Source organism: Sinohyriopsis cumingii, chromosome 19 (assembly GCF_028554795.1).
Source record: "Sinohyriopsis cumingii isolate HCF-2022 chromosome 19, ASM2855479v2, whole genome shotgun sequence".
In the NCBI taxonomy this organism is placed as follows: Eukaryota; Metazoa; Mollusca; class Bivalvia; order Unionida; family Unionidae; genus Sinohyriopsis; species Sinohyriopsis cumingii.
This window is the reverse complement of record NC_142979.1, coordinates 53997765-54022930: the sequence shown is the minus strand read 5'-3', so window position 1 is coordinate 54022930 and position 25166 is coordinate 53997765. Positions and strand designations below refer to the sequence as shown.

General features: G+C 34.3%; 1 protein-coding gene across 2 annotated transcripts; it reads left to right on the top strand.

The window, feature by feature from the left end:
* The first annotated feature begins 1668 nt into the window (after positions 1-1668).
* LOC149775725 (uncharacterized) lies at positions 1669-25166 on the top strand. 2 transcript variants are annotated; one of them, XM_089943954.1, is made up of 7 exons: positions 1669-1802; positions 3053-3205; positions 9700-9875; positions 11786-11938; positions 15440-15555; positions 20587-20803; positions 23098-25166. In XM_089943954.1, exons 1-7 carry the CDS (start codon positions 1796-1798, stop codon positions 23434-23436), a joined length of 1161 nt encoding a protein of 386 aa, XP_089800080.1. In that variant the 5' UTR covers positions 1669-1795; the 3' UTR covers positions 23437-25166. The 2 variants fall into 2 exon arrangements, with proteins under 2 accessions (XP_089800080.1, XP_089800081.1); XM_089943955.1 differs by lacking the exon at positions 11786-11938.

Sequence of the window (25166 nt, the reverse complement as noted above, 5' to 3'; positions counted from 1 at the left end):
GAGAAATTGATTTAATAATGACTTAAATTACTCATATATTTATAGCAGCAGAGAGGGTGCGACCTCAATAAAACTTGCGGCGTTTTAACGAAAACGCGCATACAAATTTAGAAAAACACGAACGACGAAGACAAAGTAACAAAATAAACTAACCCAATTAGAGAAACTCAGACTTTGGTTTGGCGGTATTGACTTTATATTTTCCTCTTTCGTATGATGTTTTATTTTTCAAAATGACTTTCCAGCAAAAGGTCTGTTCATCCTCTCTGCTGCTAACTTACAGGTTACCATAATCACATTTTATCTTCCAGTTATTAACTTTCTCAACACACATGGTCTTAAGTATCATTTTTGTATAAAAATGTCCAACATAATGTTTATAAACTTATTAAAAAGCGTCTATTAAGGTATTAAAGATTACAATCTCCATGATGTAATTTTGCTCTTGAACATAAGTTCATGCAACTTTTAACATATATGCAGCTTAAGAAATACTACATTCAGGATAAAACATTTAAATCCCGGATGTAAATTTTGCAATCACTAACTAATGCCTTCAGTTGGAGTCAGTTGTTGTCAGTCCATATTGGCTTGCTAAAACTAAAACGTAACACCGCTCAACATCGTTCAGCCTTTATTTTGTAATTAATTGTACATATTACAGCAAACGTAATGTAGACTTTGTATAGGACGTGCGTTTTGTGTCATTTTTTGTGTTTATGTTTTCGTTTGCCTGATCTTTCTATTGTGGCTTCATGCCCTTCAGTAAAGGAATCGGTAGAGTCCGAAAGCGCTCGGGTTGCTTTCGTACCTGTTTCAGTCTGATTAAAATCAGATCTCCGCCTTCCCACGTTGAAGATCTGACGAAACCGCCTCGGGGCCATGTTCTCGTGACCTTTGAATTAGTCAATGGAAATACGGCTCTCAAAAATGCTGAAAGTGAATTAAATTGTTCGGTACACATTCATACTCTTCATCTACACTACTCAGTCTCCAAACAGGAAGATATAAGACTTCATCTGATTGGCCGATAAAATTAGCGATTACGGTGATAACATAGGTCGCCAGACATGATCCTTAAGCGGTCGCTGTCAGATCTTCGTGTAGAACAGTGGAGATCTGAATTTGATCAGATTGGTGCCTGTTCTGTACTGTCGTTTTGTCAGTTTTTTGCCGTGTGTATGTGTGTGTGTGTATATATATATATATATATATATATATATATATATATATATATATATATGTATATATATATATATATTACTTTGTTATGATTAAGAAAAACCAAAAATGGTTATTTGCATCTGCAAATGATTAGGGATTAAAATAAAGGTTTGTGTACAAGCCTTCAAAATTGTATTTCCTGTTAGCCATAAAGGTACAGAAAAATAAATGTTCCATATTTGAATCTAAAAGTCTTTGGAAATTATGGATTTTAAAGGTTAGTGGTTGACAATTGTTTCTTGGAAAAAGTAGAAGAAAGATTAAGAATAGTGCCAAGACATCTAGTAGTAAAATAATGTGATAAAATGATGGATGATCTGGGCCAAACAAAGCGGACTGGCTTTTGGTAAACTTAACTAAAACTATTTGTGTTTAACTTCCGGACTGGGTTACAGCCGTATCGGTTTACGTTTTTCGCAGCTATTAGTATGCACAATACTTAATTTCCGGCTACTTTAATACTTTTTGGTAAACCAGAATAGTGTGAAAAGTTACAAGTAGGGTAGTGGGTCATTCAAATGACCCGATGTCAATTCATTTGGAACACGTAGATCATCTAAGTATTTAATACATGGAAGGTAAACTTTGAAATATATATATGTTTTGGATATTTTATAAGATCGGCTAGCGTTAGCTCAAATATGTGTTGCTGAATATTGTGCAAGTTCAAGTATTGCACAACGGATTCGGACTATGTCTGCATACGTTCGACATCGGAAAGACATGCATTTCCTTTCTGACATATGTTATTCAGTATGAACTTGCCAAATTATCTAACGTTGCTCAAAATGTGTAGCAGCAGCTAATTAGCAAATTAAGGCTTAAATGACTAACCCATAGTAAGAGTAATCCAGGTAGTGTGGGTATTCAGAACCAACTATTTCAGTACCGAGTGGTGATTTTTTTAATATTTAAGACTATTTTAAAGGTAGGGTGGGAACTGAAGACATGATCTATGGTTAAGGATCTTAAATGAAAATACGGAAGATTTTGACAGTTTGACATATAAATTGGGATGTTAATGATAGCTTTCCACTGAAGGAAAACTGTAATTGTTTCATCTGCTGAATAGAAAACTTTAATTATTTCATCTGCTGAAGGAAAATTGTCATAATTTCATCAGCTGAAGGAAAGCTGTTATTGTTTCATCTGTTGAATAGAAAACTTTCATTATTTCATTTGCTGAAGGAAAATTGTCATTATTTCATCTGCTGAAGGAAAACTGTTATTGTTTCATCTGCTGAAGGAAAACTGTTATTTCATCTGCTGAAGGAAATTTTACTTAAAAGTGCAAAGCTTTTTTAATTCTTCATTGTAAATTTACTAGGAAATATTACATTTCTTTATTTTATAAGTCATGTTAATATTGTGTTAAAATGAATTTTGCAGAATTTATTCCTGCAAAATATTACCAGAATATGTAAAACCATACTCAGAAGACTATACTGCAAGGAATGTATATTTCAGAATTTCATCCAGAGAAATGGTTAAGAAGGTTTTTTATTTAAAAGATGATGCTCTTATTTTCTGTCTCTGTCTTTCATAGTGATACAAATCTGTTTATCATCTAGCCATGAATTACCGGAATGAAGAACTTGTGGACAGATAAGATAGAGAAATCAGCTGTCACAGAATAATTAGCAATTCAGTCTTCTATGTTATCTTCAATTTTTTCATCACAGTGATGAAATGCATTTACAGATGAACTGGATAAATGAAGCAACTTTTAATTTGATGCTTACTAGGTTTAAAAATATTTAATATATACAACACTTATTTAATTTTGTATGATATTTTAATTTTTTTTATTATTATAATGACTTTCTAGACCCTGGAGCTAGTCAGAGAATGAAGTCCAAGACTGAACAGAGTTCAAGACAAAAGGAGGAAGCAGAAAAGAATCGAGAACGGTTACGAAAGCGTCTGTGTTATCTTCTTCGCTATGGAGCGATGAAAGAAGGACTCAAAGTTTATGATGGTGGTATGAAATCAGGTTTTTTTTTTTATAGCTCACCTGGATATCAGACTATGTGAACTTATAGTATTGCCTTACATCTGTTGAGTCCATTAGACCAGGTGAACTCATGGTATTGCCTTACATCTGTTGTGTCCATCAGACCAGGTGAACTAATGGTATTGCCTTACATCTGTTGTGTCCATCAGACCAGGTAAACTCATGGTATTGCCTTACATCTGTTGTGTCCATCAGACCAGGCGAACGTATGGTAATGCCCAGCATCTGTTGTAGGTCCATCAGATTTTGCTTTTCTAGTGTCCTGTCAAGATCAATGGACAGATTTGAACCAAACTTGGCACTGATCATTGTGACATGAAGACCTTTCAAGTTTCTGTAAATGATGCTGACCTGCTATCAAATCTGGCCACCATTAGTAAAAGTGGAAATATCTTTAAACAAGTTTGCATAAATCATTGGCATGAAGTCTTAAAGATTATATTATAAATGAAGTTTATCCACCATCAAATATGGCCACTGTTATTAAATAATAGAAAAATGCTTAATTGACTTCACCTCAGAACTTCTGGACACATTTGAAAAAATTTCATTGGATGCATCCTAGTATGAAGGGCTTTAATAATGATAATATCCTTGGTCAACAGCTTGTTTAGATTATCACCCTGCAGATTTTTACAAATGCTTTTTCATCAGCTATGACAGTTTTTGCTCTAAATGCAAGGAAACCTGTAAACTACTTCTCAAGAACCACTAGATCATAGCAATGTATGCAAAACAATAGAAACACCTTTTGACTATTCTCAAATATAACTGAACAAAGACCATCCTGGCCAAAAAAGATTTAAGATTTGTTAAAATGATGCAATTCTGCTATTAGACATGACTACAGTTTCAAAAACTAAAAATCCTTAAAGATCAAGTTTGTCAATTATAGGAAGTAAAATTGGCAATAAATTACCATTAAGATTACTTTAATACATCCAGTTAGTCATTTGTGATTGCCTGACTACAATGAATTGCGGTGTGCCCTTGTCTTAATTTGATGTTGTTTCATCATTGACGTTGCTGCATGATGAGGAAAATACTGCTGTGGCCTACGTTAGTGGAAAACACACAACAAAAGTTTCCTTGCCAAATGGTACATCAATTTTTTTCAGCGGAAATCAGAACAATAGACCTTGCTCTGCAGTATATTGAAAACAAACATGACTTATATTATAAAATTCCTGAAAGAAGTAAATATTTATTCTGCACTATAATTTTTATGCCATCACCGTGATCATTTTTATGTAAAATATACCATCCCTTATTTTCAATACCTTTTCACCCGTCTTCATTATCATACACCATTTAATTCCCTGTTGATCAGGTAGCTTTGTTTCTTACCGTTATCATCTTGTCATTTTGCCTTCAGCTCTTTGGTTTTATATCGCTGGTCGATATGAAACCTTTTACCACTTTTAAATGATTCTACATATAACTTTTCGTATGGCACTAAATAACCCAACAGTGCTGGTGCGCCATAAGAATATAATCATTCAATCAATAAATCATAAATTCTCTGACAGGATCAACCTGTAGCAACTGGCCATTGTAGACCACCTTGTGGTCCCGATCATCGTTGATTAAATTGTTCAAAAGCATATGCAACTTCAGTTGCTGTTTTAGCTGATAGCGGATCTGCTTCTTTATACCTACTTGCAATGTCAACTCATATTTGTACGTGTACGATTGACATCTACCAGTTTTAATGGTATCGTGTGGTAAAAACAAAATATCTGTTTGATGAACTACATTCAGAGTGCTTACATCCAAATGTGCGTACTGAATTTTTTTAGGTGGTGGTAAATATATTTGCCAAATCGACTGTCATGCTAACCAATTTAAAGCAACAGAACATGCAACACCTGCTGCTTCAGCAGGTTTACTAATCATTGCTCTACCCGTCCAGTATCCTCTTGGGCTATAATAAATTGGTTCCATTATTAACATGATAATCGGCCAACTAATTACCAGCCTCATGCACTAGTTTACCTTTCATCACAGATCTTTCTAGGAATCTAGCAAGTTTTTCTCTGAGAGATTTATTTTTGTTGTTGAAAAAAAAATTTTTTTTTTTTACAACATCATGAACATTTCATACCTGATCACATTTTTTGGACACTCCTAAGGTCTTGGTTATTCTCATTCGTCAAGTCAGATATCAAGTCGGGTTCCAGGACCACAGTAATTATATCCAGGAAGATGTTTTTCTCCAGGGTATTTAGCCCATGGAGCCCCTGGTAATTTTCCCAGTGAAGCAGTGTTATCTCCACCTGTTTTATTAGAAATAAAAAAAATTATCACATTTTATACACTTGCCTGTAAGTGCATGCTTTTTATTCCTCGTTGTTATTATTGTTACTCCACTTGTGGGGAGGGGGCTCTGCATCAAACACAATATGAATTCGCATAATTTATTATATTTGTACAACATGGATGTCATTGATTTCTCAGCGACACAAAAGCAAGAGCCAGTCAAGCATCATCCAGTGCTACCAAATTCTATCAGAGCAATTATCACAGGTCCATTTGGGTCTGGTAAGATGCAGTTGTTGCTTAATCTGATAATGAGATGGCTCAGTCAGGAAAATTTATATTTGGTGGTGCCATCCATAGGTGATCAGCAATGCTATGATGTGCTTAAGGATCTTAACAAAGCAAAATCGAAGGAGAAGGACGATTATGAAGCAAAATCAGAGGAGGAGGATGAAGACTTGATTGAATTTATCACTGATATTGATGAAGCCCCATCTGTAGATGACCTCAATAGATTTATTAATAATAGATGACCTCGATGGATTTATTAATAATCTTGTAGTTTATGATGATGTGATGCTGGATAATCAATCAAATCCAGCATGGATATTTTCATGAGGCAGACATAAACACACAGACGTGATTTATTTGACTCGGTGGTATACACAAGTACATACATAGATTATAGATAATTGTAATCTTTTAGTTGTATTTAATGGAGTCGCACAGCTGCCAACCTTCATGAATTTGGCATGAATTTCACAACTTTTTCAGCGATTGACTGATTCACGCCGCCAGCCAGAATTTAAGAATTCTCCAATTCTCAATTAATTTAAATCTTTAATAAAATAACCGATTTCCCATTAAGCACTAGTCGTGATATTGGCAGTTGGCGAAATGGTCCGGTACTGCTGGTCATGATATTAGTAGAACTACAGCCAATTAGTACAGTTGGCCCGGTAGCAAGCATTTTAGCCTATTTTAATCTATATGTATAAGAGTAGTTTTACAAGTGCTTTTGAGAGAAACTGGGGCCTAACTGGAATTTTGTCCTGCACATGCGTCACCAACACTAATTTGAGTTACCATTTGGCATCGCATGTAAGATCTTGAAAATGTCTTCACCATCAAGAAAAAGAAATACATTGCTCAAAAAGTGAAGTTTAATTTGGAATATATCAAAATTCGCCGTGCATTCTGCCATGAAACATTGATATACATCATGCTTTTTTCACACAGTGTGCCACAAATTTTAGTAGTGGCAGAGACGATGAGGAAGCACATAGGTTGCAAAAAAACATGTAGAAGTTGGGAAAATTAAGAATTCACAGATTTCAGCTCAGGAATATTTTAGGCCGTTGGCAGAAGACCTGCAAACTACCAATGCTGAAGCATTATTTGTGAGTTTTCTTGTTGAACACAATCTACCTTTATCAGCTGGAGACCATGCTAAACATTTGTTCCGACAAATGTTCCCGGACTCGAAAATCACTTCCAACTTTTCCTGTGGAAGAACCAAAAGTGCTGCAGTTCCTGTACATTCCTTATAGCAACAGTGACAGTAAAAAAGCATTTTCTCTAGTGAGGAAAAATAAGACAGATTTTAGGGCCTCCTTAGATGCAGAAAATTTGTCAGCAATTTTAGTCGCCAAGATCAACCAGCAGTCAAGAAGTCTGAACTGTTTAGAAAACAAATTTACGATCAAGCTGTTGAGGAAGTTCAAGTCTGCCACAGTATCGTGTCTTGATAAATAACCATAAGAACAAGTGAAGTTTATGAATACCATAATAAATAGAAATGCAGATATATTTCTGCATATATGCAGTGTTTTAGTTTTATATTGCGATCTTGATATAGTGTAGTATTGACGGTCAGAGTGGATGGAGTTATTGTCATGGTACTTTTCACTAATTCATGTCCAAATTCACTACTTTTGATCCCTATTTTCACTAATTGCAAGCCTGGAAGGTTGGCAGCTATGGAATCGATACACAAACACTAAGAAATATCCATCAGACTTGGTGTTCAGGGGACATGAATATGATTAACGATCCTTTTTGATCACTACCAGTCTGTCTACTCCACTAATAATCATTTGATCACTGCCAGCATCATGCTGAAATTGTATTTGTACTGAACCTTTGATCACAAAGTAGCAGTGTGGCTGTCAACTGATGATGCACACCACAACTCACTATTGTTTAAAAAACATTTGTGACTGACTGGCATAATGACTGTAGTACAGATCTTGGAGCAGTTGTTTGTTTAGAGGGTTTTTGATGAGTAGATCAGCTTTCTCACATCCTTTGTGTTGTGCTATTTAGCAACAAAGAATTTAAACAGTTGGAAAAAGTGAATGGTTAAACAAATGCATAGAATAAATAGGGGCACCCAAATGTGCAATGACCAACATGTCAGTGTAACAAGTGGTCATTTGAGAGTGTTAAGCTAATATTATGACATATATTGCAAATTTATTGTAGTGGTATATACATCACTGAAAATTACATTTATAATACATTTATTTATTTAAGTTTACTATTAATGGGACCTCAGGGTTTGAAGTATGTAATTTCCAGTTACTGACCAAGGAAGTCCAGGACTACAAAAAAGTAAAATTAGTGGAACCCCATTATCCTGAAACAAAAAGATTAGTTTTCCTTCACATTACTTCAGATGCATTCATTTTTATACCTTCATTTATAAAGTCTAAATTTTTAAACCATTTATTGAATGCTGTTGATTTTTTTTCGTCTTTCATATTGGAAGCCTTACTTCTGTTTGATTCACAACTGCCACATGTTTTATAGGCTGCTTTCCAACTGGCTCATGCTGCGATTGGTCAAGTCTATAAAGCTGAACCAGCAGACAGTTTGGGTAATAGCTTGATTGCTGAAGGCTTGTCGTCTTGGGAGCAGTAGGCTTGTCTTTGTGGGAACAGTCCTTGCCCTAGGGTATAGATTAATTTCCTTTCAATGCCTTGACTAAAAATGGGGGAGTGGAGTTTGGTTTTTATTTTCTTCCTTTGGATTCAGTTTGAATTATTTGTTGGATGGTTTTTACATATACACTTCAAGTTTCAAAAGATTACGAAATTGGGTTTGCAGTATTTTTCATAAAGTGCAACATTATGACATGTTTTTCATTTTTTTTAAAGGATGTTTGTGCTTTAGATGGTTCTCATTTATAATGTTACAATTTAAGACATAAAATAAAATTCAGATATTTTGTATCTGCAGTTTGATACATGCAAAATAAATCATAAACTATCATTCTTAGTTGTCTGCATTTGACTCCATTGCTTAGAGTTATTCATCTCTATCCAGTTCTTTAAAAAATTCAGACTCATACCTTAATGGGAGCAGGAATAAAACTATCTAGGTTACAAATTTTGGTACCACAGACCATATTCAATTCCCAACCACAATAGTTAATTTTATCCAATCAAATTACATTTGGGGCTCTTCTGGAGTCCAGTGCCTGATGGTCAGGTTGTAATTCGGGTCCAGTCTTGTTGTGAGGTGAATCAAGGTGACATTCAAGGATGTTTCTCAATGTAAGAAGGGAAGAGGAGTATAGTGGTTTAGATATGTGAGGCCACTTACAAACCAGCCTAACTGGTCTGGACCATTTAAAATTGGTGATGGATTGATTTTGCTTGATGACAAATATGACACATTCAAGAATCACTAAAAAAATCTGTTTTGCAATATCTTTAGTTATACAAACAAGTCTTGTAACATTCTTCATCAAAATTATATCTACTTTAAACTGTATTATTTCAGCATTGTGTAATTTCTTTATGCAATTTCAGTAAACTTCTCATACTTGCAATGGAGGCCCCTGGTTGTAGATTGGTCTAAGGTGCTTAAAATTGTCTGTGTCAGTTTGAGACTGCTCAGCCAATGTGGGCATGTGAGAAAGATTGCTGGTAGCTTCCTTTGGATCAGTGTTTCCTTCTTCCTCCATCCAATTTTCTGGTCACCATGTATAGCCAACCATGTGCTGAAAATGGCATAAAATCAACAAAACCACAAACAAGCAAAATGACATTTTACCACTTGCTTATTTGCATTGACTGTGTATACCCACATATCATTTTATAATATACATAAAAATTAAATCATTATATGACCATGCAAAACCTTATGCTCATGACAGTGATCTGTTATATGAAAATACTTTTTTCTTTCTTTTGTAGGATATGTTGCACTGGATGATGCAATGAAGTTACACCTGATGAAGTGGAACCATGAAGAGGAGGTCTTGCATGAGGTAAAAACCTCCCTATCCAGTCGAGGTACAAAAAGGTTTCAAGAAATGGAAAAAGATGGGAGGATTTACATTCGTGCAGCTTACTATAGGATGTTTGAAAGGGTAAGGCTCAGAACAATTTATCTTAAAGAACTGTTGTTTTTCATGAAAAGTGAGTTTTGTCCAGTTTTGTCCCACCAGTACTGCAATAAGTATGTTTGCTTTCCCTTCAATCTCTTGACATATTCTATAATAATTGGATTTTTTTATAAAAATTCTCCCATTCTCCACCCTTTAAAGGTGGTCAGAAGAATGATACATTGCATGCCCCAGCCATATCTATGGAGGAGGCAGTCTCATTATGTCATATTACATCATGTCCCATCCTGTCACAAATTTCATTTCCACGCAGTAACTTTTGAAGGACTAAATGCATTGAAATAAAATTTGGTATGGAGCTTTCCATTAAGAAAGCCTAGGTCAACTTTAGGTTTTACCTTTTTCTGGCTGGTACTGCTCCGGAGGCCTAGTGGTTAAAGCGTCCGCCTTGGATGCGGGAGGTCGTGGGTTCAATCCCCGGCTGAGTCATACCAAAGACTTACAGAAATGGTACTAACAGCTGCCTCGCTAGGTGCTCAGCATTAAGAGGTTAGTGTTAGGATAATGTGACTGGGTGGGGCATCATGCAAAATGTCTGCGGCATGATGCCCTAGTGCTAGACATCACTATAAACTGCCACACTGCAGACATTGTAGCGATATGACTGAAAAATTATTAAAGCTACATAAAAAATCCAAATCACACACACACCTTTTTCTGGGAAATATTACAGTTGTGGTCCCAGTTTAACTTGGAACTTTGCATTTCAGTTTTCTTTCTGCTCTTTAAGTCTTGAAGGACCTAATGGATTAAATTAAAAATTTGTTTTGAGACTTTAGATTATAAAGACCTAGGGCAGGTTTAATTCTCACCATTTTCTGATAAAATCATACAGAGTTTGGGTTCCTGTTTGACTTAGAACTTTGACTTTCAAATTCATTTCCAATCAGTAACTTTTGAAGGCCTTCATCAATTAAAATCAAATATTTGGTACAGTGTCTACATAAAAATTACCTATTTCAGATTTGACTTTTACTTGGGGTTTTTTGGACAGAATTTATGAAATCTGGCCCCCGTTGGATTTAGAACTTTGCCCTTCAATTGTGTTTGTGCTCTATACGTTTTGGATGACTTCCTGGATTGAAATCAAAGTTGATCTCGGCTTTACATCAAGCAGATCAATTTAAACTATTTGATTGCCACCATTTTACAGCAAAATATCATGGAGTTACAGCCCGTTTGACATAGAGAACCAATGTGCTGAGTAACTTTGGAAGGACTTTACTGATTTTAATATGAGGGTTTATATTATGAAGACCTGAGTCGAATTCAGTTTGAGCTCACATGGTTTTAAATTCTACATTCATCAACTATTTATCATCCATCCATCAGCATTCACTTATAGTCACTCTGTAGGTTATTTTTCTGATCATATTTTGATACAACTGGGAACAGAGATTTTTATCATCAAAGGTTTACTGACACGTGACATCCATTAATACTAATGAGATATCTTGCATCTGATTGGGTGAGATTGTTAACACTCTAGAAGGCATATTTCTGGTATAATTTTGATGAAATTTGGAATATAGGCCTATATGATCAAGATCATGCATGAGTTTGCAAATATGCTATATACGTGCGTACTAATGAGATGATCTTGCATCTGATGACTAATTTGTTACCACATTTGAATCCATTTTTCCGATCTGATTTAGATCAATCTCACATCTGCTTTTCTGAGTTTCCATTCTGGACACCATATTTCTGGTCTGATTTTGGTTACACATAAAATATGGGCCTTTAACATCAAGTTCCTAATGGAATTCAGTAATGAATGGTCATATTAATGAGGTGATCGTACATCTGATTGGCTTTGCTTGTTGACCCTATTTTCTGATGTTGTTTTTATGGGGTTTAATGCCATTTTGCAGCATGTGCTAGTCATACATGGATGCCAGTATAACTGCTGGAGGAAGAACCAGAGAAAACCCCGGGAAGAACCACCAACCCACAGGAAGCTACTGAGAAGCTTTTTCACATACCCACATGGACTGAGGCCCAGACTTGAACATATGCAGACAGAGGTGACTTCTTTTCTGTTCCTGTTATGAGTAAACCTGTTAAATGAACTTAAACCATCAGGATCTTGACTTGTGTACACTTATGAGCAAGATGCATGCATATTAAGGGGATGATCTTGTACTTTTTGGGCTTGTCAACACTTTAAAGACTATTTCTGATCAGAATTTTATCATACTTTGTTAATTGGCTGATATCATTAAGATATCCAAAGAGTTTATTATATTAAGATGTGCTCATATTAAGGAAGTGATTTTGCATCTGATTGACAAATTGCCACTCAAGAGATGGTGTTCCTGATTTGAATTTAGTTAACTTTAAGGTAAATATGATGTTGATGCGTCTTATTATGAGTGGTATCTTTATGAGGTCAGCAAGTCTGAGGCCTAGGACCTGCAGTTTCCCCAGTTGGACCCAAGAAATAAACTTCTCATATATCCATCAGACCTTCCACTTTAAAAAAAATGGAAATTAAAACAGTTCGTCTGCAGTCTCACAATTGTTTCTTAAACTGTAAAATGTCAGTAACAGTATATGTAAAAGTATGTACAAGCAATGTTACTCAAATCTTTGTGACACTTTTTTTGTGTGCATGATAGATTAAACAACATGTTCAGAACAGTTTGTGAGCCAGTGCTATTTTATCTCTAATCTGAGTACTCTTCAACATCGGTATCATAGTCCCAGGACTTAAAGTCTAGTCTCATTCAATTTTATCTGATAGGTCAAGCACCAAATACCATGGTACAACAAACTCAAAGGATGTTTCAACTTAAGTTGTATTTATCTAGAGTCCTGTGACAGTGAAAACAAAGACCATTTAAGACTACTGGGCATTTTATTCAGATCAGTAAAGAATGGAATCTGCATTGTTTCCAAATAACTACTTTATTCATTTGTTGAATCTCGTATATATAACTATGCTTTTGTATTGAATTTGATGTTCCTCACAACAGCTCAGTAACTCAGACCTGTTCATATGCATGTCAGACCTGGCTCCCTCAGAAGTTGACAGGTCATGGACCAACCGCCCATCAACACTGGTTTCAAGCATTGCGGTTGTCTTGTATCATATTTGCTGAATTTTATCACTCAAGAAACTACTTTTTATAGGATTTTGTATAAGCCTTTGTAAATAGTCCTTTATCACCAAGATTTCTGTTGAATGTGATTGTGAGCAAGATATACGCATGTTAATGGCAGAATCATGCATTGGAGTTGGGCTGAGGTTGTGTACATTTTTTATCTGACTTTAATCAGAATTGATAAATAGTCTGATATTATTAAGATGTTGGATGAGTTTGATTATGTGCAAATTCCATGCCTATTTATAAGTAATCTTGTATCTGATTGGCTGAGCTTGTTATTACTCTTTGGTCCTAATTTCATTTGGAGTTTGCTGCAACTTGGTCAATAAGCTTACATAACCATTGTCTTATGTAGGTTGTATAGTAAGTGTGATCTGCATGTAATATGGAGATGATCTTGAATCTGATTGGTTGAGCTTTTTACCTCTCTAGATCAAGGGTCTATGCTTGTCTATCTATTTCAGCTATAAAAAATACTTGGTAAATAGGTTTATATGATATGGTTCTTGGGTGAAATTCAGTTATGTGTGAGGTAATATATGTATTAATTATACCATCATCTTGGGAAATAAGTTTTCTCAGACTATTTGTAAAATTGACCTGGTATGAAGTTTTGGAGATAATTTACATAGGGTTATGTTCTTACACTATTACTTAAGCCTGCTTAATGAAATGGCCAGTTTTCATGTTATGTAAGCTAGGTAATGATATCAAGCCCACATTGACCACTTTGTTACTTTTTTCTCACAGAATATTAGAGTTTTGGCCCATATTTCACTTTGACATTTACCCTTTTATTGCATCATATTGGTGGAGGGGTTAGTGGTATCCATGGTGTATGGACACATTTTTAATTTTTATCTTTTCTGGTCAATTTCCGTTATGTAATAAATGCATTAATATTTCCATTATGTAATAAATTGCTTATAAAAAAGAAGCAAGAGTGACAAATACATAAAAAATTATCTCCAATCCATAGCTGCCAACCCTCACGAATTTGGTGTGAATTTTACGACTTTTTCAGCGATTCACGGATTCACGTCGTAAGCCAAAAATTCTTGAATTTTCCAATCCTCAATTATTTCAGATCTTTAATAAAATAACCGATTTCCCATTAAGCGCTAGTCGTGAAATTCGCAGTTGCCGAAACGGTCCGGTACTGCTGGTCACGATATTAGTAGATCTACAGCCAATTAGTACAGTTGGCCTGGTAGCAAGCATTTTAGCCTATTTTAATCGATATGTATAAGAGTAGTTTTACGAATGCTTTTGAGAGAAACTGGGGCCTAACCGGAAATTTGCTCCATGCATGCATCAAAACATTGAGTTACCGTTCAGCATCGCATGTAAGATGTTGAAAATGTCTTCACCATCAAGGAAAAAGAAATGTATTACTCAAAAAGTGAAGTTTAATTTGGAATATATCAAAAATTGGTTGTGCATTCTGCCATTAAACATTGGTATTCATTCATGCTTTTTGCACTCAGTGTGTCATTGCAGAGACGATGTGAGGAAGAATGTTGGTTGCAAAAAACACGTAGAAGTTGGGAAAATTAAGAATTCACAGATTTAACTCTGGAATATTTTAAACCATTGGCGGAAGATCTGCAGGCTACCAACGCAGAATCATTATTTGTAAGGTTTCTTGTCAAACACAATCTACCTTTATCAGCTGGAGACCATGCTAAACATTTGTTCTGACAAATGTTCCCGGAATCGAAAATCGCTTCCAAATTTTCCTATGGAAGAACCAAAAATGCTGCAGATCCTGTGCATTCCTCACAGCAAAAGTGACAGCGAAAGAGTATTTTCTTTAGTGAGGAAAAATAAGACAGACTTTAGGGCCTCCTTAGCTGCAGAAAATTTGTCGGCAATTTTAGTCCCCAAGATCAACCAGCAGGCAAGAAGTCGGAACTGTTTAGAAAACAAATTTACGGTCAAGCAGTTGAGGAAGTTCAAGTCTGCCACAGTATCATGTCTTGATAAATAACTATTTCTGCATATATGTAGTGTTTTATTTTTATTTTGCGAACTTGATATAGTGTAGTATTGACGGTCGGAGTGGATGGGGTGGTCAGATTGGATGGAGTTATTGTCATGATATTTTTCACGAATTCATGTCCAAATTCACGACTTTTTATCCCTATTTTCACAAATTATGAGCCTGGAAGGTTGGCAGCTATGCCAATCATGTTAATTTTTTTGTTTTTAATATTGAACAAAATGAATATATCAAAACATTTTATGAGAAATCATTGTAATTTTCAAATTAGTTTCTTGTTTTATACAACTAATATCTAGAATGATTGTTTGCTGTAACAAGGCTGGTATGCATAATTATGCATTCAGTTTTGAACTCCTTTGATGCCTTTTAAAGCTGTTACTCATTTTGTTGTTATGAAACATTTGTAATTACAGAACCCTTGTCATGAAGCAACCCATGTACCAACCCTGCTTGAGACTTCCCTTGAGTTTGTGACCTCCAATATTGAAATGTATGACCTTCAGAATTTTCCAGATGAGTACTTAATAAGGTAATCATATTTACATTTTGAAAGTTGCAGGGATTATCCAACTGAAAACAATTTTAAAATTGTTTGCTCTGATGGTCATAGACCAGAAGAGCTTATGACTTGTTGTCCATTGTCTGACAAGTTTGTTATTGCTGCCTCTGTTAAACTATTATCAGATTGAATGGAACTTTACACCCACATTCATCCCAAGGTCTTGTTGTTGTTGTTATAGGGTTTAATGCCATTTTTCAGCACAAGATAAGCTATACATGGCGGCCAGTATTATTGGTGGAGGAAGTACCCAGGAAAACCCCAGAAAGGACCACCGACCCACAAGAAGCTAGTGGCAAACTTTCTCACATATCCATATTGGCCAAGCCCGAGACTCGAACCCACGCAGACAGAGGTGAGATGGCAGTGATCCATGACAGAGAGCACTTTAGACCACTCTGCCACTCGGGGCCCCATGTCTTGTTGATTCTAAATAAAACTGCTGATGCTCAGACTCAGACATCCAGTACCATTATGGGTGCTACAGCAGCCATTTTAAAAATCGTTTATTTGTTATTCCTCCAGAATAGAAAGTAATATCAACATGGAGTCTCACCAGAAGACATCTTAATGATGTCTAGTTGTTTCTAAATGAAAATGGTGCCACCCTGATGTCTAATATGGCCACCAGAGCAGCCATGATGAAAATCTTGTTATTTGTACTAATCCAGAATGAAAAGTCATATCTGCATGACTGCTTTAGATGTCTAGTTGGTCTTATATAAAACTTATGTGGATTTGATATCCAATATGAATATCATAGTGACCATCTTAAAAACCTTATTGCTACTCAACCTAGATAGAAAGTCAATTTGGTTTTCACCAGGAGGGCTTATGATGTCTAGTTGGTTCTATATGAATATGATGCTGATCAGACATCCAGTATGACTACCATTGGAGCCATCTTGAAAATCTCATTCATGATGAATGGAAAGTTAAATTGACATAGGGATTTCACTAGAATACTAATTATGATATCTAGTTGGGTCTTGGATGAACATAGTGTAGATATGCTATCAGATATGGTTGCCTTTTGCAAGGCTGTACTCTTTATGGAATAGTTTTAATTAATGCAAGATATTGAATTTAACAGTTGCTTCACAGATCAAAGCAGTAAATATTGTCCAATATTTATTTTGTCAAACATCTGTAAAATTGCAAATCTAATGAGACTTTAATAGTAAGACACTTTTGTCTGTTAGAAAATGGAATATGCCATGCAAACCATGGAGCATGACATGTGCAGCTTTCCTCTCCCATGATTCAAATATGCTTGACTCTTCCCATATTAATAGTTTGTTAACCTCAGGAACATTTTCTCACATTAGTTTCATTGACCAAAAGTTAAATTATAGAAGCAGAATTATTTAGGAATTGTCTTTTTTTTAAGGAAATATTAGGTAATAAAAATGTTCAGTTTGAAATTAAAATTAGGAAGGAATTTTGTAAAATTTAAATTAAGAAGAAATTATGCAAAACCTGCAATAATAAAAGTGAGAGTTAATCACAACAGAACAAATTAAGCGTTTATGCTAGATGTCATAGAAAAGGATGAGAATGTATGAAAATGAAAAGTTCACAGAAATATTAACATGGTTTCTACATACTAGCTTTTAATAGATGATTCTCATATTAAGTCTGTGTATGCCCAGGATCCTTAAAATAACCAAATCCTGCAAAGAATATGTGTGGTTTAAATTTTTAGGGTCCTTGAGAAATTGTTAGCAAACAACAGTCATACTCTGTAACATGTTAAATTTATATATTAGACACTAATACATTTTACCTCGTGCATTCAGTATAGTACATGGATCCTCAGTTTATCACAGATAAACAAATTTTGATTTACTGCAACCAAGACAGCTGTTTATTATGTCACCTGAGACTTGTCAAAGATCTAATGTTATTTGTGTCTGCTTGTATCAGTATGTACAAAGAACATGCTAGACTAACACAAGATGTAGTAAATTAAATAAATAACTTATTTTATTGTCTCTAAATTCTCTGATAAGGGGAGAATAGTGGCTTGTCAGCTATGTTGAAGATGTATATCGTGTGCACATGAGTGAAATCCACTAAGAAAAAGTACTAAATAAAACCATATTCAAAAGTAATATCAATTCATGCTCATTATTTATGCCTAGAATGTATATTTCCCTTCCTGGTTTTACTATAGTTAAACCATCCATTTGCAAAATTAAGTGTCGGTTTGTGAAGAAAAAGTTTTCTATTTGATTTTATTATCTTAAACTCTGTTAATGGCCATTTATTTATCCTCTTATTTATCACATTCATTTGGGGGGTCCCGAATGGCCGAGTGGTCTAAAGCACTCTTCGTTACGGATCACTGCCATCTCACCTCTGCGGCGGTTCGAGTCTAAGATTCAGCCAATGTAGGCATGTGAGAAAGCTTGCCAGTAGCTTCTCGTGGGTCGGTGGTTCTTTCCGGGGTTTTCCGGGTTCTTCCTCCACCATTAATACTGGCCGCCATGTATAACCTATCGTGCTGAAAAATGGCGTTAAACTCCACAACAACAACAACAACAACAATCACATTCATTTGGGGGGCCCCGAGTGGCCGAGTGGTCTAAAGCACTCTCTGTCACGGATCACTGCCATCTCACCTCCATCTGTGTGGGTTTGAGTCTCTGGCTTGGCCAATGTTGATATGTGAGAAAGCTTACCAGTAGCTTCTCGTGGGTCGGTGGTTCTTTCTGGGGGTTTTCCGAGTTCTTCCTCCACCATTAATACTGGCTGCCATGTATAGCCTATCTTGTGCTGAAAAGTGGCATTAAACCCTATAACAACAATAACAACAACAATCTCATTTATTTGTAAATTTAGATATTTTGTAATTGTTCTATTGTCTCTGTTCTCCTACATTGTTTATTCATTCATTTGTTCATTATTCATTCTTATGTCTGTTCTTCATTGACCCATTATGAGCATCTGTATTTGACAGTTTGTTTGTGCATTCTCTTTGATCATAAGACAGACTGGTGATATAACAACCTGAATTACTTAGATTATTAGTGCCAATAAAAATAATAGTTATATAGATAAACATATGTCACCAGAAAAATCTTTAAATCATAGAGTAATAATGAATTTGATACAGTGTTGAAAAATTGCTGATGATTATTTCAAAATATGCTCTGGGAATTATAAGTTGTCTGACTGTTTTGTAAGTAATTTTCCACATAATACTTTCTCACTCTCAGTCCAATAGACAATGTCTATTCTGGCTATACATGTTTTGTAATTTATCATTGAGAGAACAATATAGAGGCATTTTTCCTCTGTATTAAAATTGCTTTTCTCATAAAGAATGCTACATTCTTATGTATTCAGCTGTGTTAAGAATGCCATACAGTAGCTTGAACAGTTAATTCTTGTTCTTATATTTTATTTTATTTTGAAGAAAATATATTAATTTCATTGTTTTCTATATGAAAATTAATATTCTAATGAAATTTGTGATCACTTGGCTAACTTCATCTTTCACTGTAACATTCCTGTATCAAAAGATGTATCATTCATTCAATGAATGGCTGAAGATCTTTTTTCAAATGTAATTTGATTGACATTTAGTTAAAACTTTGTAAGTGAAAAGATACAAATCTTTTCTTTGTTTAAGGCATCAAATAAATGTATTATTTTGATTGCAAAGTTGCAAATAAAAGTGTCATTTCTCTTAGCTTTCAACACTGTACCTATCTCTATTTCTCTGCAAATTAATTGTCTAAAAAAAAATCTTAATATGAAACACTTTTTGGTTCATTAATTCATTAATTTCATTCATTTGCTCGATGTTATTCACTGGAACAGTGCCCCTCACTTCAAACCATACATTATTGCATTATCACATGAGAAGTGGAAAGTAGTGGTTAAAGGGAGGTAAGAATGTAATAGTCATCTATTACTTTTAGTAAGTATATGTTCATGATTCAAAGATGACTTGCACTTTGGACTTAAGAACAAGCCGTGTGATTTTGGAAGCAAACATGACATCAGGGTTAGTGTGAAATACTGAAGAGACATGATCTCTGTAAAATAACTAAAATTAGAAACTATGCCAGTGTGTAAAATATCTGAATGGCTTGCTGGTATGGCAAGAAAATAAGTTATTGATGTTGGGATCAAAAGCTGAAGTGTCAAAATCACAGAGACAAAGAGAAGGATAAATGGTTTATATGCAATAAATTAAGTTCAGCACCATCTTCTTTCAGCAAACTTTATGACTATTCTGCCAAGTATTTTGCCATTTGGACTTGAGTCTTGCATCATCTTTTGAATTTGAGTGTCACACTCTATATACCTTTATGCACCTTCATCATAACTTAAATTGGAATGAAGATAATATGATAATGATAGAGGGTCACGGTTAAGGTCACATATATCAGCAATAAAGAATGTGATTTCCACATCATATTATTCTTGTGCTTCCTGTATTCTCTTCTATTATAAACACAACTTGGTTATAATGTACCATTGATTTCATTATATTGAATTTAAATATTAATAATAATGGGAGAGATTTTGCATTTTACAAAAGACTTTCAAAATTAAAACTTTGACTAAGCACATTGAGCTATACTTGACATTGAATGGGAATCACTTTTCACTATACAGTTTAATGACTATCTAACAAACCCCAAGGGTATTGTCAAACTTATATTTTTAAAACAAAATTTCATTAGTATGAAGAAAAGATACATGTATGGTCATTTGAAAGCTAGTGACCTGCCTTATCCAAATATTTGCTAAATTCACATTTTGTTATAAATAAAATCTTCCATAAAATGATCTGTAAGTAAAGAATTACTTAAAAGTATGAAGGCAAAAACTAAGCATAGTGAAATTTAATAGGAAAGTATGCATTAAATATGCTGAAAACAAAGCAAATGAATGTTTGATGCATAACAAATATAAAAGATGGGATATTAAAATTTTTCTGAACCTTAGATGCATTTTCTTAAGTATCCTATTATTGGTTTCCAGTTCAATGATTCACCGCTTGAAGAGGAAAAAGAAGTTGAATAAGCATCTTTTTGGTCAACTGTTAGTACCTGCTTTGGAACACCTTGACCTGGAGGGCATAATCTTGACGGAGAGTATCTTCAAGTTGATTTGGACACAGTGCCCTCATTTAAGAGTCATGAGTCTCAAGGATTGTGGCTACATAGTCACTGATAGTCTGCTGGAACAGATTGTTAGGGTATGTGTAAGGCTGCTCACAGTTTCACTAAATTTTAAGCTTTTAAAGGAAATTTTCAGGGAATTTTTAATTCTAAACAATTGTGATAGAGTATATGCATGAATACCACAGAACATGCATTTTCAGACATTCTAATGAAATTTTAATTGACCTATATATCAATATGGCCACCATATTTTTCCTGATATAATGCAAATCCAATTGCAAACAGTGAAGGACCTAGATCTGTGGTTCTGTAAAGGACGTGCAGATTATTGTTTGCACCAGTGGTTGTAAAAACACCTTGGAAATACTACAGTAGCTGTTATTGCAGCAGTAATTGTAAGAACACCTTGGAAATACTACAGTAGCTATTATTGCAACAGTGATTGTAAGAACACCTTGGCAATACTACAGTAGCTGTTATTGCAGCAGTGATTGTAAGAACACCTTGAAAATACTACAGTTACTGTAGCTGTTATTGCACAGTGATTGTAAGCACACCTTGGAAATACTACAGTAGCTGTTACTGCAACAGTGATTGTAAGAACACCTTGAAAATGCTACAGTAGCTGTCGGTGCACAGTTGCAGTTACATGTTTTTTGTTCAGCAGAAAATATCATGTGCATGTCACAAACTCTTGTATGTTTTTTGTCAACTTATCGATTTTGCAGAATTTTTGTGTGACTGAAAAGCATGAATTTATTTGGGAATTTTATTGTGCAGATAAGTCCATGACAGTGTCATAATACTTTTGACATTGTTCTATTTTGCACAGCTTATTTCATCGTGTGACTAAGTTCTCTGCCATTTTCTGGTGATTTCCCCATTTTCATACTGTATCACCCAGTCTCTTTATTTCTGTTGTGGATTTTAGTAGAAATGTCATGATTAGGTTTACACCTTTTTTTCCTGAATAGACTCATATCTTCCAATGCATTATTATCTAATGGCTGATTTTAGTCTTGGCTGTTTGTAGTTTCGTTTGCATTATATGCCGGTGAATTTATAGCTATGCATAAAAAAGTCTCCTGAGTTGTTTTACTCCAGTACCCAGTCTGAGACACAAAAACTCAATTACTGTTTTTGTACTCCAAGACCCAGTCTAAGACACAAAAGCTCAATTACTGTTTTTGTACTCCAAGACCCAGTCTAAGACACAAAGCCTCAATTACCGTTTTTGTACTTCAAGACCCAGTCTATGACACAAAAACTCAATTACTGTAAATTTGTTTATTTATTTTTTTTTTGGTATCATTTATTTCTGGATTTGTCAAAAAATTCATTTTTTCAGTACTTCACTTTCTTGTTTGAGACAAACATGCTAGTTTTTCCATTGAAGAATATCTTTTTGTTTGGCTCTGATATTTCTGATTGTGAGTAAACACAAAATCCACAAACCTGGCACTCCATAAAATTAACAAAGACATGTAACGCATGAAATCCACAAAACCTGGTCCACACTAAACTGATACCCCATGAAAAATTATAAATTCACAGCTTTTAAATGATGCTTTACTCAGACTAAAGCTTTACAAGATTGTTTTGAATATTTCAAAGGAAGAAAAGAAAATAATTTCTTGTGGTCATCAAAACTAATAAAGGTTATTTATTCCAAAATATTTAACATATTCAAAGATTTTTTTACTTTAAATTTTAATTTTTTAATAAAGGCCATAAAAAGGTCCTGGTCGGGATTTATTGATTTCATTTAAGTTGACTATAGTAACACTGCAGAGCATTTATTTCAGGTATACTTCTTAATTTTTAAAAAAACATTTATTCTTAATCTTACTTTTTACCATAGAGAAATGTTCAATGCTGCTGTTGTAAATTATATTTCTGTGGATGCTGATTTTCTTTGTGGACATAAAAATATATATGATGCTGAACTATGAAGCAGAGCAATTAGTCAAAACAGGCGACTGTACTCTGTTATTATATGTGCTATACTAGAAAGAAGAACCTTTTCTCTATACATTTTCAAATATCTTATTTCTAAAATTGTAATGTTTCAGATCATTAGTCACCGTTGTTTAATTGATAGAGCATCAGACTCCTAATTTAAGGGATGGGTCTTTTATCCTATCCACCCAGGCAAGCCTGTGTAGGCTTCTTACATATGTCCTTGGGAAAGGCACTTAGCTCCCATTTCCCAAACGATATTGTAAATAACATGTTATAGTTGCTGTTAAACTCCAGAACAAAAGCCCACTCAATTTTTTAATCATTATCTTGACAAAGTTTGAATACCATTAGAACATGGTATACAAAATGATATGAAATGTTGTATTTGTGTTGTTTTTTCTTTCAGAAATTACCAGAATTGGAAACCTTAAATCTTGCAGCATGTAAACATCTAACGGACAAGGGACTTGAGTCCATTTCTAAATATGCCAGAAAGTTAAAACAACTTAATCTCAGTTGGATTAAAGGATTTTCAGATAAAAGTTTGGTGAATATGGTACTAAAGTGTGAGAATTTAAAACATTTAGATATTTATGACTTAAAAATATCAGAAGAGTCCACTACAATTTTAGAGACTATAGCCAGAGAAAGGGGAATGGTGATTGTTTTAAAAGGTTTGACTTCTGCTGTGGCACCTGAAAACCCCTCAATTCTTTTGCATACATTTGGAAAAGTATCAGCTTGAAAGTTGCAGGATGCATATTTGTCATTATATTTGTGTTTTCTGAATTGTTAACTGTTGTACCTTAAATTTGATTATGAGACAAAATAGAATACTCATCTGCTTATGAATCTACTGTTCACCATTAGCCAGTCATCAGTGATGCGAGTCAGGTAATACTTATTTAGTATTCTAGTGGACAAGACATATGTGAATCACTGTTTTATATTTTGTATCTATGCTCTGGTATCTCATCAGAATACTGGAAAAAGGAAACATAAAATCCACGTAGTGTTCTGTATATATATATATATATATATATATATATATATATATATATATATATATTAACCTTACATGGATTTTAAAGTGTTGGTATAAAGCAGTTTGATATATAAATACTATATCAAATTGCGATCCACCCAAAGTGCATTAATACACATATATAAATATTATTTCAACATTAGGTTATGTTTCAACAGTAGGCTATTGCTTATATTCTCCAAATCTGTGATGAATTTCCACTTAACACTCATTAGCAATGGTAAAAAAAAAAAAAAAAGAAATATATTCATTATCCTAGTCTTTATTGAATTTAACATGGGACACAATTTTATCGAAATCTTCTCCCTCTCTTGCATAATGGAGAGAAAATGGGAAGTCTTGGAGAGAGAGAGAAAAGAAAACTGAACTGCACCAAGTAACCTATAAGTACCTGAAACTTCATAATGGTAAGGAGTACATGGAATTTTAATCCAGTGTTTACATTACCAATTATACAAAGTTGCAATAGCCTTGTCAAGACTATCTGTCACATTTTTTAATGCTTTGTTTGTTTTTATTTATTTCTTTCTATGTTAAAAAAAGCTATTAATAAGGGTCTGAAAACAGATTATTTAATATCAGAATGTCAGAAGGCTGCTCTACCCACCCCAGCTTTACTCTCTCACTGAGTTAGTTGCTAAGGCAGTAGGCTAATTGACCAGGAATAAATACCGTCATGGTAAGTCTCCTCAACCCCACCACCACACACATCTCTCTCTCTCTCTCTCTCTGTGTGGACCAGCATTGAAAAATACCATCAAAAATCCATTAAAAAACGAGTGTGGCAGATTTTCGCCTTTGTCATATGATGATATTTCTGGACATGTAAAAGATGGTAAAATATAGTCACACAAACTAATGAAAAGGGGAAAGATAGAAATGGAGGATTGAAACAATTGTATGTCTGGTAGTAATATTAATTAAACTGTAATCATGACTGTGATCAACTTTAATAGATTTAAATGTTTTGCTACTTCCACATTTTGCTTAGTTTATATTTCCCAATTATTTCAATATGCTGAGCATTCAGTGTTCAAGTACTTAACTATGATGTTGTTTGAGTGCTATAATTTCTTCATTTAAACAGTCTTTCATGTTTAAATCTTTAGTGTGTCTTATAGTGAATATTGTTTTAATCGATATGAATGAAAATGGAAATTAAGAAGTTAAAAGAAGCAACTTATGAATTTGTGAAGAGATTGCAATTACTCAAAAAAGGTAAAGAGCTACATTTTTTAGCAGACACACTGGAAAGGGTTGTGCAGAGTTAATTCATTCCATCAATAGACAATTGTTTACAGTCAATCTTAACAGTTGGAAAATCAAGTATATGTAGCTATTTATGATATAAATAAAATATATGTATTGTATGTAAGTTGTATCTTTGACATACCAGTCGTATACATTTTTCAATAAAAGAAACTAGACAA

Coding starts and splice junctions, on each gene's coding strand:
- LOC149775725 (XM_089943954.1), top strand. Junction 9,876..11,785: donor ACTATAGGATGTTTGAAAGG/GTAAGGCTCAGA, acceptor GCCATTTTGCAG/CATGTGCTAGTCATACATGG. Junction 15,556..20,586: donor CCAGATGAGTACTTAATAAG/GTAATCATATTT, acceptor ATTGGTTTCCAG/TTCAATGATTCACCGCTTGA.